At 35.2% G+C, this 14,645-nt stretch overlaps 1 protein-coding gene across 1 annotated transcript in view; it reads right to left on the reverse strand.

The window, feature by feature from the left end:
- ush2a (Usher syndrome 2A (autosomal recessive, mild)) overlaps positions 1-14,645 on the reverse strand; it is a 387,586-nt gene that overhangs the window by 40,580 nt on the left and 332,361 nt on the right. Inside the window, exon 60 of the mRNA XM_034017082.3 lies at positions 12,924-13,278. Coding sequence (XP_033872973.3) covers positions 12,924-13,278 — 355 coding nt within the window. The remainder of the gene's footprint in view (positions 1-12,923; positions 13,279-14,645) is intronic.

Below are 14,645 nucleotides of genomic sequence, written 5' to 3' on the forward strand. Positions count from 1 at the left end.
CCAAGTTCAAAATAATAATAATTAAAATAAAATAAAATAAAAAAAAACTAAAATCATTTCGTTTCAATTTAAAATAATCTTTTATTCACATTGTACACCAATGTGTACAATTCAACAGCAAGATTTATTCTGTGTTACCAGTAGGCTAAAATACATAAAAAGTGCGCTAGGTATTCATTTGATTTTACTACTGTACTCTATACTGTATAGGCCTACTGTACAGATTTATATTTTTACATAATGTAATGTGTAGCATACCTAAAACACATTAGTGTTATTTCAGCGCAATGATTTATATTTAAAATACATCGAGAACTGTAAATGTATGTGTGTGCGATTTTATTGTTTTTAAACCCAACCTCCTTACGTCGGATCGGACAAACATGTCCGGTTTAGCGAGAGGTTACTGTATGATTATGAAAAGCTTTTTGGGGGTGAATGTTGGGGCCCCCACAATCAAATCTAATGGGATTAAAGTGATTCTTTCACCCTTGAGGGATAACATTGTGTTTGCTAGAAATTTCAAAAATACACATTCACTCCCTTTCATATTTCCTGTAAGACTTGCGGGACACCCTTGAAGTTTTTCTAATTCTGGAGACAAAAATCCTCCAAAATGAACAGACATGTATGAACTATTACAGTTTTCATTTAGTTTGTTTGTTGTACACTTCTGTAACCAGACACTTGGGTCCATATTCATAAAACTTATCGTCTCCATTATTGGGCGAGTAATAGTGTTTAACATGACAGTATTTCATCGGGTGATGCATAAACGACATTTACCATAAAAAAAACAGCACTCATCGCTACGTTAGAATAATGTGCCCTTAGAGACCAATCTTCTCATTAGCATATTATTCATCTGATTCATAAATCTGTATTGTGCCGTTAATTGAGCCTTACCGACATCATAATTAACACATGCTTCAGACCAGGCGGAGAATGAGATGTGTCTTAATGGTATTATTTCCTAGCATCATTTCTGCATTTAGGAAGATGTATTTAAGCCAATAGTAATAATAAAAAAGCCTATGTTTAATTATCAACAATTACGTAATTTAAGTATTTTTTTATTTGTGACGCATTCGATTGCATTGTTAACTCGTCTAAACATGATAGGATACTTACTGGTTGGAAATCATATTATAAATCACGTTTGTAGCCTATTCGTTGTTCTAATATCATATTGAAAGTGCATGCAGCGACTCATGGTGATACTCAGAGTGGAATCTTCTACTTTCAAAAACTTTTTTGTGAATAAATTATCTCATTGTCTTTGTAATTTGTTTTCTACACAAGTATAGTTATTACATTACACAGTAGCTATTCAATAATATCAAATTTCAAGATTCAATTCACAAAAAATCTATTTTATTGATGATTTTTGCTGCAAATCTAGTCCCTTTTCTGCCTAAGAACTGCATCTCTCTCTCTCTTTCTCAATTCAATTTTCAATGTCAATTGCTTTATTGGCATGACTGATTTTTTACAAGTATTGCCAAAGCAATGATGGGTAAATTCCATCTTTACAATGAACATTTAAAACATATGTAAATAAAACAAAAACAACACAGTACTTCAAACACATCACAACAACAATAATAATGAGAATAATGATATACATGTATATATGTATGCTATAACATTTATTTATTTATTTATTTATTTTTCTTTTCCTCCCTGTGTGAGGAGCCTCAGTGTCACTCCCTGTCCCTCAGGCTGTGGCAGGCGCTTGTGTACTGGGCTGCCACTTCTATACAGCTTGTCTGCTCTTCGAGGAGGATGGGGAGTTTTTCTGGGTCTGGCAAGTCTGAGAAGTCTATGCAGAGATTTTGTATTTTTGGGAAGAAGGCTTCCCTTATATTCTTATATTTTGTGCACTGCAGTAAAAAGTGTATCTCTGTCTCGACCTGATTGAGCTGACAGTGATCACACATCCTGTCCTCTTTGGGCAGCCATGTCTGCCTGTGTCGGCCGGTCTCGATGGCCAGGCTGTGCTCACTGAGCCTGTACTTTGTTAAGGTCTGTCTCTGTTTACTGTTTTTCACCCTGGTCAGGTATTCAGCCAGTGTGTAGTGTCTTTTTAGGGCCTGATAGCATTCCAGTTTGCTTTGTGTTTTAGTGTGTGTGTCCCAATGAATAAGATATTCTTGTTTGTTTTGTGCTATAATTTGGTTTACCAGTGTCCAATCTGCAAACCAGGCCCTTCCTGTACGAAAACATTACATACCGGTATATCAATATTTCTATTTAGTAAATGGTTACTTCATAGAATCTTTTCTTTTTTTTTTTTTTTAATATTTCTTACCATTTAATTTGACATGGTATTTGTTGCCCATATTCTTTTTCCTACTGCAGTTTCTGCTTGAATTATAAAAATATTTTTTTCAGACACTTCCTACTATTAAACAAGACTCATACATTTTAGATTATGTGGTGGAAAGCCTAAAGGGGATGAAATGTGTTTTCACAGATACTTAGCATTTCTGAGTTTTGTTTAGAAGCTGTCCTGATTACGGAAACAGGAATTTACTTGTTAAGTAGTTATTAAGTATGGTAAATAGTAATGCAGGTAAGAAAACCCTTTGTTTCTCCAAATAGTTGTATTTCAAAATTCCCCCTTTAACATGCTGTAAGCTGACGGGTACTTAAAACAGAAAGGAACCTGTTGAAAACTTGTTAATTGCATGATGACATTTCCTGCCTATTCCATTATTTTCAATCTACGTAGTTTTTCAGTACCAATGAATGATCATGAAGAAGCGTCTTCTGACAATCTGAATTAGATAACAATGCATTTTATGAAGGCTAATTTCTTTGCTGATCTTGGCAAGTGTTTATTTATGGTTACATGGATAAAGCTGTAATAAGATTAAATAATATTCCTTTTTTGATTAAATGAAATGTTGTCACTTCTTTACTTTCAAAAGAAATTCAATTTAATCTTCCTAAATGTACACATAAGCCAATGTAAAATGCACAGAAATTAATTAAATTAATTTAAAGAAATGAAATGAGCACATACCTGAAACTTTTATATTTAATTATTGCTAAAAACAACAGCAGTCTGCATGAAAATACAATACAGTTAGCACTCACATATCCGACCCTATAAAATTTTGACATCAGTGACAGTTAAATGCATGTGATGCATATCTGAATTTAATTTTGGCCCGTTCCAACCCTTGTATCTTTTTTGTGTTCCCTGAAAAACTGACAATATCAAAAATACATATCTGAAAGGACTTAAAATAAGTAGGCTTCCATTTAGATATACTGTATTGGTTTTGTTGGTACAGGACTATATTTTTAACAGTAGTATTTTAATTCAGAACAATATGATTCTAAAAATATCACTTGCCAAAACTAAAGAGACGACACGTTAACTGTAACACAGTAAATACTTTTAAATCATATTGTACATATTGTAGTGATATGTAAAATTTTCCATTAACAACCTAACAGCAAAATGAAATCTAAATGTTATCCATGCACAGAACTGCATAAAACGTAAAAGGCAATGCAATTTAGCAAAACCAAGATTTAAAAAAAAAAAAAAAAGTTTCCAGAATTAACAGTATCCAAAGTCAATATTCAAAATTGCAGAATATAATGCTCGATAAGGCCCAAATATGTCATAGTTCACCTGCAAATGAAAATATGAAAATGCACAAAAGCAACAAAAGATCACAGATTTGGCTGGTGGAACTGGACTAAGCGCTGTGTAACTGCACAATACAAGACAGACTGATTTAGCATTAGAGATCATTTTTTTATTTTTTAGAGAGATGGGCGTTGTATCAAAAAGTCGGAAATCACGTGTGACAGGTAAGTGCATTAATGTGTTACATATATATATATAATGGGGATTGATTGATTTTATTCTTAATACAAGGGCGGTAAAACGCGACTGACGTGTACTTGGGTAAGGGGGGGGGGGGGGGGGAGATGAAATGAGCGTCCCAAGAAAGGATCTAGGGACACTGGGACCAGTGTTCCAAAAGTGGGACTGTACCATGCAAAACAGGATGTATGGCCACTTTACCTAGGTTATTCATTTGATTTTACTCTTGGCCATAGCTGTTTATGCCTAATGTGTAGATGCATATTTGTACATAATATAATGTGTACAGAGAATACATGCATGTTTTTTTCAGTGCAATGATTTATATATTTCAAATAAACTGAGCACTATAAATATTGTGTGTGTGCTCAATTTATTTTTACTTTTTTTTAACTAAAGTCTTGATATTTTGGACAACCTGTCTCCAGACATGTCCCGTAGCCATAACGTGATGGTGTAAACAGACGGTGTATGTCATTGACATCTTAAAGTAGGGGACACAGCTCATTTGCATACCTCTCACAATTGGTTAGATACAATTTATCGGTAACAATCCATGGCAGTAAATCACACCTAAAACCATTACCGGCCAGTAAAATTACCAGGCAGTAGTTTTATAAATCATAGTGTTAAATACTGTCCAGTAATGTTTTTTAATGGCCGGAAATGACTACATCTTTTATGAATATGGCCCTTGGTGTTTAAATGAATTCTACAGGCAGTACAGTCTTCCCACTAAGGACACTGACTGTAATGTACTTTAACAAAGTTGGATCAGGATCTGAACAAATGTCAGAATCAGAGCAGGGGAACCTTTAAAGAAGCTCACTAAAGTAGTGTGGGTGGTTTACTGAGGTGCATTCTCCTCTTTAAGACAGAATTGTCAGGGCGTACCATCATTCACACCTTCCAAACGTCATGTTTTTTGTTAAGGAAAAGAGACACAGAAATAAAGCACACTGTACTTTTTTATTTTTATTAAATTATATATTTTTTCTGAATTTATATTAACTTCATAAAAAAAACTCTCGTTTCCAACTCATATTCTGTAAAACAGTGAATGGATATTATGTATATAGATCCTCAGTGGAGTGTTTGTCTTTTTAAATAATTAGTTATCAATAAATCAGCATGGTTTAGTCATATAGATAACTACTGTTGCCTGTGCATAAGGATTGCACTAACTTAGATTAAAGCCCCTCTCATTTTTTAATTATTTACTTTTCTTCTGCAAGATATGGTACAATGGGTCTCATTATGTTCATGCAATCTTGACAGTGTTCTTAATGATAAACTAACAGATTGTAAACAGGCTGCTGGCATTTGCTTTTTAAAATATTTTTTAAACAATGTCCTTCATGTAACAGTAGTTAAGCATGGCAGAAGGACATCATTAGAGCCACGGTTAAACTGTAATTTACACCATTAGTAAGGCAGGAGCAATTTTTATTACCTAGCAATTTCGCTGCTGAAATATTTGGACCATATGGCTCAATTTGTGTAATAACCTTAATTTCTGCACCCTTCAGGTCTGCCTCCATCTCCTACGGAACAGAGGAATTTGGTTTTGCAGAAAGGCAAACTGTCTATATTCCAAGAGTTGAGATTAATAACGTGTCACGTCCTGTTTCGGTGAAGGAATTCGAACAGCAGCCAGATGGTATCTCTACAAATGACTGTCAGGGGTCTTGATCTAATCAATACGATGTATTAATACATCTCCCATTGCTGTTTCTCAAGGGGCCCCTGCGCAACATCTGGAAAGATCAGGAGGGGGAAAATCCGCCAGGCTGAAAGCTGATTCTTTTCAAAATCAAACTGAGCCCAATTAATTTTTCATGTACACTTGATAACAGTTTCATAATGAGATGTGTTTTTGCACGTCTTGACGGGTACTGGTTTGGCAATGCGGACCGCCTGCATTCTGTACCCTCATTCAGTCCGTTTACAGCAACCAATCCATTAATCAAGTGGTCTGGCATGGTGCTGAAGTCTCAGCTCAGTGAGGGATCAATACCAGCCTTAAAAAAGGCACAGACTAGACACCAGCACTGAGGGATGGCTGGCCCTTACATCAGCTATCGTTTTACACAGACTTAAACTTCTTAACACAGCTATGAACCGTATAAAAAAGAGACAATCCTGGGAACACACTGATTAACTTTTATACACTTAATACAATTTTTAGTATGTAACTTGGATTGAGTAAATTTGTCACAGCTAGTGAGCAAATGAATTAACCCGCATCCCCTCAGGAAAATGGGGCATTTAAAAAAATTATATATATATATATATATATATACATATATATATATATATATATATATATATATATATATATATATATATATATATATATATATATATATATATATATATATATAAAGACTGAATTTAAGCAATTCTACGAAAACTTAAAAAAAAAAAAAAAAAAAAGAAACCATTTGGGAATGTTTTTCAAGTGTGAAATATTGCTGCTTCACAAGTAATCAGATGTGAAAAACAATAACTTTAATGTAATTTTATTGTAATGCTTTCATATTTAGGAGATACCATGTTTTCATTTACTTTGTATTTATAATGGTTTCTTAAAAATGCACAATTTTAGTTAACATACTATTGTTCAGAATATAAAAGCCATTATTTTACAAACTTTAAAAGTGTGATCAGGATACACTGCATGCGCTCCCAAATAAATGTTGAGCAATGTATAGCCCACTTGATTTATGACCCATGATGTGTAATATTTTTTTTAAAAAAAAGGTTGGCAATATGTTTAAAAATATAATGTTGTGATACTGAAACACAAGACACAGCAAAGGTAACGGAATGCATTTCTTGTAAACTTTGCATTGTGTTCTGTTTCTAATGCCATCAATCCAGACCTAGTAATAAGCACTGAAGTCATCACAAAATTAAACATTACATTTGTGTAAAAGAACTGTTGGTTATTTTTTATTTTTTTAAATCAATTTTGTGTTGTTGCTGTTGTTTAATTGTACCAAGTTGAACTTTACATGTACTGCGTATTATATATTTTACTAAATGGCCTGTGGATAGAATTCAAAACATGTTAGAGCTATCATACCAGCAACTGGGCAGTACTGTAATTAATAAAAGTAATCTTGGACACTCTTTTTTAGCACCTCCTTTCTTACGTTATAATTTACAGTTGCCTCGATCTTCACTTGGCTGTCCTTTATATTTCTTGACCTCTAGAAGTCTCTGTGGTTTTGAATGTATGATGGAATCAGGTAGGATGCTGTTAGTCATTTGATAATTAATTTCCTTAGGTTTTGACAGGGGTTTTATTAGAGTTAGACTAGAGCCTAGAAAAAGTGCCAGAACTGTTTTAATATTTGTATACTAATTACCCAATATTTAACAGTCTACTTGCAATCATCTTGTATTAATATATAGAAAATAGAAAAATAATGCAAAAACCAATGTCAAAAAGATTTCTAAAATTAACACAGTATACTTAAATATATGTCAAAATGTGTGGTTTTATATTTAGTGAACAGCATTTTTATTTGCAATTCCATGAAGTACCTAGTTGTATATGTGAGCAATAACAGCATTTAAATACTACACTGTAAACAAAACAAAACAAAATACATAATTTTCGATCCTACCCCCTTGCAATTATTGTGGTCTTAATTTATCACACCATCATACCACAATGAAAGCACTTATCCATTAACAATGTGTACTGGTAGCCTGTTAACAATACATGTGTTGAAATAAAAATATAATAAAGTACTTACATCGCAGTACTAAGAAAACAACACTATGATAAGGGAAATTTCACAGCACTTGTTAATAGTTAAGGACTAACATTTATAATGCACTTAAATTAAGAAAAAAAAGGACTGCTGTCAGAAGCATTAGCGATAAGCACTCTTGTCTTCTCATGTCACTTGTCTGGAGACAGTACCCAGCACCTGTTACTGCGGCTGGCTTAAACTAAAGGTTAACAAATCATTCCCTATGTTTTGACAGGTCACAGCTTTCTTGTCTCACTGTGTTTTCTTCTTGATTTTCCAGTTAATAAATATACAGCTGAGGCTTATGGATAAATGACCAGAAGCACTTTGCGGCAATTAAATGTAAATGCCGTAGGTTAAAGGTCACAATTTCCATTTAGTATGAATTGCCAGTGACATACACAAAGGTCAAAGCAGAACTTATGGTCTGCCAAAATACAGTACATAACATATGTTAACGATATATATGTCAATGGTGTGCTCCAGCTTCTTTGCATTTCAATGAGGTCAATTGTCTTTGCAGACTGTTTAACTTCACAACATCACAAATGATTACATACCAAACTGAGTTTGTATGGGATGTCATTACATCTTATGTGGCCAAGAACAACATGCATGGGGTTTCCATTTAGGTCAATTTACACGTGAAATGGCGATGCGGTTTGTGCCCGGAAAAAACGGCCAAAGATTGGGATAGGGTAAATCTCATTTACTCGTGTAAATGACGAAACACACGGGAAAACCCACGCCCCGTTTTGTATGGAAACCTGCATTTCACATGTAAATGTTAATGAGCGTGTTTATCCTTAAGTATAAATATTGCAAGGGTGCAGGTCAGTTGTTACTGTGGATTCCAAGACGGCAGAAGGTAGTGGCTGATGAGCGATTTTATGGTTAGCAGTGGTGTAGTTCACCTTAATGATAATGTGGCGGGTTTTTTTATCATTGTTTTTTGCTGTGTCTGGTCTGTCATGTTGTATATCTCTTGTGGGTTTACAGTTCTGTATAAAACTTACCATGAACTGCGTTATGCCCTTGTTATAGTATTAAAACAGCTGTTTGAGAATACCCTTGCTGTAAAAACTACGCTAAAGTTAAACACGAAGAGCAAGTGAGCTGCTTAAATGTCTAACTGAATTAATTCCCGTCCTTTTTTTGATCCCAGCTATGTCCAAAGGCAACATGTGTCTGCCCTCCACGTTAGTAAATATAGTTGGTGAACTGGATGTCATGAGCCAGCTCGATTGCCCAAAACAGTGCAACAACATCCAACAAGTTGTTGATGCCCTCTCAGAACTGACCAAATAAAATTGCAAATGAACCTATTGATTGTGTTTTATTTGTTTGCATCATTAATATTTAACACAACAGTAAACCCAACACAACTTGAAAGAAAGGCGAGAATCTCTGACTGCACAAGCCTCCTCCAATTATAAGAAGCACAAGCCTCCTCCAATTATAATAAGCGTGATGGGCTTGTTTTTCGCGGGTTGGAATTTGCATAAACACCCATACTCTAACATGGGTTGACTTGTTTTGAAAGGCAGTGCCACTTTTTTTTTCTCGGGAGACTTGGCAATACTGGTAAACTTCCCCGTTTGTCTCACAGGCAGCCACTGATTCCTGAACACCTCATTTTGTTGTTGACAAGAGTTTGTGCAGGACACAGCTGGCAGTGGCAATTTTGGGAACAAACTAATTGTGCACTTCAGTCCGTTTCAGCAGTATCCGCCATCTCCCTTTTAAGTGCCCACTACCCGTATTTGCCCAAGCGTGATGCTGAATGGTTCCTCAGCAGCTGTCAGCCGGCCGGACGGGTAGGGTTTCTAAGCCAGGGTAGTATACGCAGCATCACCTGATCCCCTATATGCTGTATTGCCTGGATGAAAGGGAAATATATATAACGTCTCCGCCGGGTTTCAGCTATGATGATCTGCAATACCTGTTGGCCAGTTTCATTTTATACCTCCGAGTTCATTTTTAATTAATGAGTCGTAAGATAAATTAGTTGAAACAGTATTCACTACTAATGACATGACACCCCACTAATGACATTTGAAAAACAATTTGGGCAAGAGCATTAAAACACATTATTAACCAACCAGGCATGAGGTATGTTGCTTTATTACAGCAGCTTAGATTCACTCGTGTACCAGTTCTCTGCACATGGTAACCACATTTTCACAAAATTTCACTAGTAATCTTCAAAAACAGCACGAGTACTTTACGCATAGCTAATTTACATATCAACTCCCACCTTTCCCATTCATTTGCATGACGTTGGGTGAAAAGCACGGCGTGCTCGAGTAAAATAAACTGAGAGAGTGGAAACCCCAAAAAGCATATGTCTTGAGCTCGAAAAACATGCATGGAAACCCCATGATTGTCATCTGCTTAGTTAAAAAAAATAATAATACAGTATAGCATATGTGGTGATGCATTTTATGGGAAATTACAGGCAGTGGAGATTATCATAATTGACATAATTTACATTCTGCATCCTGAAGAAACAGCTCCTTTGCCTTTTAGTTTAGTCATTATAATACTGTTTTTTTCACATTTTGTAAAAAGAAAACTATGGTTCCATGCATACTCATTTTTCCCACACACATGATGATGGCCTGACATAAACCTGTAGCTTCAACACATGTTTTAGTAAGATATCCTCTCTTGTGTGATAAAAAAAAGTTATCAAATGCTCAAACATGCTGTGTCTGCTGTTTATTCCACGGAGTTTAGATCCAGTCTTTCATGTTACACAGGACTAGCTATATATTCACTTGAGGGGTATCTAATACTATGGGCTCTTTACACATTTTATATTCAGATTGTGTTATATCGAAGTGTTCAAGGTAACTTTAAAAATACATACCAAATATATTCAGAAAACATTAATTAACTAAAAAACTATAAAAAGTTCAAATAACAGATAACATTTTCAAGATGAGAGCAAACTCAATTCAACTTCCCTTTCAACGTACAGTTTTACCAGCGCTCATTGTATAATTAAATAATTAAAAAACAAAATAGAATACATTGATAAAATGGTTGTTCCAAAAATATGACATTTACATTTAAGTTATTTGACTGGCATACAGCACAGTGGAGTTTTTCAGCCATACGTTGATGCAGCTGCTTTTTCCTTTTTTAAAATATTATTTAAAAGGTAATTCTTAAGACCACAGCATTCTGATACAATCTGATCACACCTGTGCACACAGGAACAGTTATTTCCAATGAAGGTAATTAATCTGACGTTCAAATGATTGCTCCATCAATGTTAATGGTCTCTGAACTTCAATAAACCGGTCACTGACCAATAATCTCAGCTGACCTCTCGTGCTAATGTTATTCCCACTGTATTTATTAGGTTATGACAGAGCACTTAAAGTGGTCACTTGTCCAGAACAGCTGCTGAATTTCACTTTGACTGGCACTGAACCATGAACAACTGGTCACATCTTAATGAGGTTTCTCTAATTTGTTAGTCTTTGAGGTGCAAAGATTATATCCACTGGGAAATAACAAGGCTTTTATGTGTGGCCATTTTGGTTTAATTTTTATAGAACAATATTCCGCTGTATATAGAATAGCTGAAACAACTGAAACAGCGAGTAGGCCTACTTGTGCACTATGTAAATCTGCATGTGACATATAACTCATTATGATTCACGGTTAACCTTTCCTGGCAGTCAGGATTTTCATTGTTCCCCATATGAACAAGAACTAGATCTTTTCTGTAAGGGACAATATGTGTTAATCACTAACATTGCTGATAAGATAAGGTATCTCGAGCAGAAACAGTCAAGATTTAGAATTTGCAGTATAGTCAGACAAGTACCCTTAACTCATGTCAAACAATCGTACACACAATGTACAATGAAGGAAATGAAGGGACTGCTGATAATACAGTATCAAAATCAGTATTTGAAAAGAGAAGTCAACTTAATGAATTAAATCATAAATACAAATTTATCCCCTGCACTTGTGCCAACACAATGAATAATACACACACACACACAAAAAAAAAAACAGACCGTAAAATATATTAAGGTGCTTTTAGAAAAATAGATCTGTCCGGTTGCACCGATATCATTGCATGGGAAGCCAATCAAAATGCTTGGTTTGTCCAGGCCATTTTAAAATAAAAGAATGTTCTCGTGCCAGTGCAGATACAACCTGGTACTACCAGAAAACAGGATGGAAAACACATTTAGATCATAAAGTGTATGGATCTCAAAAGATTTGAAACATATCTTTCTGGTGAGCTACAGCATGTCATATTGTTTACCAAACTGCCAAGTTCAGTTTTGTGCCTTTTGACACATATTGCAAAAGAATACAGTTTGCAGGCACCAGACATGATAAGAAAGTGCAGAGACTTATTCAAGTCCTAAAGGATTTTGCCACAGGCTGTCTCCATATCAGCCTGGAGGCCTATCCTGCAGCAAACAGATGGCTCCTGATCTGCAATTAAAGTAAAAACAAACATGTGTGCTGGCCATCACACAGACCGGTATGAACTGCAAATACCTACACTCAAATATATAACTACTCTAACTATTCTATAATAATGGTAACTACTAGTTAAAAAATATAACAAAAGAACACAAACAAGGGAATCAAAAATAGGCTGAATGAAAAACAGTGAATATAGTTTCTTACCTGACGGTCAACAGGTAAGGATCTGCAGGGAAGTTACATCAGTGCCCTTAGCGTAATTTCTAAGGTAGTGAATATTGAATCCTGGTCTCCAGGTTCAGAAACCAACAAGTCTCTGCCAATTGAGCCAGGCTCCATTTGCAGAGCAGATAGACATGTCCCTACACCACTACACCAAAGAGTTATTTACAAATATGCAGTTTTGACCATGTTGCTGGATTCTATTTAAATAATAGCGGTGGCTGAGGATTTGTTTTATTTTTATCAAACTGACATTCCTATGGTAAACTCAAGAAAGAAAGTACTAGTGGTTGGTTAGTTATTTTTGGCAGCAGGACAATAAAAATGTAAAAACAATTGCGATTGTGCTTAGACTCAATTTTGAAGAACTACGTAATACACTCCCAAAGCATATTCGTTTGATCCATTGCATATTTATTGAGAGTGTAATAAACCAAAGTATGTGTAACAAGCTCAGCTTTGGCTAATTTATCACAGTAAAACCTGGAATGATTTAAACTGATATGCAATGTGAGTTATCTCCAAAAATAACATTTTAGATTGATGTCATTTTTTATTTTATTTAAAATGTACTTAACATATTTAAAATATCCACCTCATAACAAATTAAAAACCTAGTACCTTACCGGCACAGTTACAGCTGTTACAGCAGACGTGTTAAATGTTGGATCGCTTCTTCTTTTTTGATAGACCACTCGGTACTGAGCTATAATCCCATTGGGAGAAGCAGGCTCCGTCCAGTTGAGCAACACAGAGTAAGCGCTCGTGGGCTGAACTGAGGGAGCTGCCATGCCCTGTGGCAGTGCTTCCAGGGTTTGCGTTGACGACCACAGGCTGTCCACAGATCCCCTGGTGTTGCGGGCTCTCACTCGATATTCATATTCAGTGTGGGGCTGGAGTATGTCGGAGGCATCAATAAACTCCAACGCGCCCTCAGACCAGATGAAAACAAGTAGCTCATCTTGAGTGCCAACTGGTCGTCTGTAAAACAATAACACCACCACATAACTATTAGTTGAAGTATTTTGTTCATAGAGGTATTCATTTCTGTTGGGCAAATGGGTTTAAAGGGACAATTTGATAAGGTCACATTTCTGAGCTAAACAAATTTAAATACATTTATGGAGTTGCGCTGGTGGGAAGTAAGGCATTTGTTGGAAAAAATACATGAAAATAATGTAAATGTGCACGCTGTACCCCAAAATGTATACATTTTCTTGAAATGACAAGCATCTGGGGATGGTACATTCTTTGCCCATTTAACCCCAAATCTCTTGTTCACTAAATGGATATGGTAATTGTCCCATCTTCCTAAACTGGTAAAATGTTTTAATAAACAAGAGGTTAAAAGGGATTCATTTACAACCAATGTAGAATGACCGTGTGTGATATTTGTGCTTAATTTTACTCCCAAAATTGGGTTTTTGCAATGATGATAGCCAAGCCTGGTAAAATATTTAATGTGATACCCGTCTTAGCATTCACTATTACATAAATCCATTTTAAAGTTTAAAATGTATTTAACAATTAATATATAAAATATAGTTAACAATGCAGGGTTTTCAAAAGTCATACCAAAGAGAGTATGCATGTTAACCATGTACATTTTTGCAAGCCTCATTAATTCCCAGCATTAGAACAACTGGCCTCCATGCTGGTCCACAAAATGACATTCAGCCTCGGGTAATATGCCTCCTGACTGCTCCATCATACTTTTGTTAATTTTCTTTGAATGAGGAGAGACAGAGATGGGGAACACAAAACCAACTAATATCCTGTAATCATAATAGCAGAATGAAAATACAAATAAACTACAAACAGCAGGATATGTTTCCTACATGCTGGGTTGTAAACTATAGCACACAGTTAAATATGCTGTCCACTTATCACTCAGCAAAAAAAAAATAAAAAAAAACAAAAAAAAGGTTAATTGCAAAATGTCTAGAAATGTTAAATTGATGTGTGCATAATATTTGTAATGCCCAGTAAGCCACTCTCCTTTAAACGTCTAGTTTAGTTTACTGCTAATGATACTGCAGTTTTGAAAATACATAAAACTATAAACTAACACTGAGCAGCTGATAACTCAGATCTCTGATTTGTTTCTGTTTTGTAATCGCATACTGATTATGAAATTCTGGTCCATTAAGCAAAGATGTACACAGAAGTTGTACAAGTACCGGTAAGTCACTTTTAAGGAACTAAAGCCTCCACAATGCATTGAGCTCGATGCACTTCCTGCCAAATGAATACTCTTTGAGACTCAAGTGTGGAATGTAAATATGGAGGATTGCCTTGCTTGATTTTTTAAGATGTAATTTTAAATAAATTATTTAATTAACAGTTGT

Source organism: Acipenser ruthenus, chromosome 6 (genome assembly GCF_902713425.1).
Source record: "Acipenser ruthenus chromosome 6, fAciRut3.2 maternal haplotype, whole genome shotgun sequence".
Lineage (NCBI taxonomy): Eukaryota > Metazoa > Chordata > Actinopteri > Acipenseriformes > Acipenseridae > Acipenser > Acipenser ruthenus.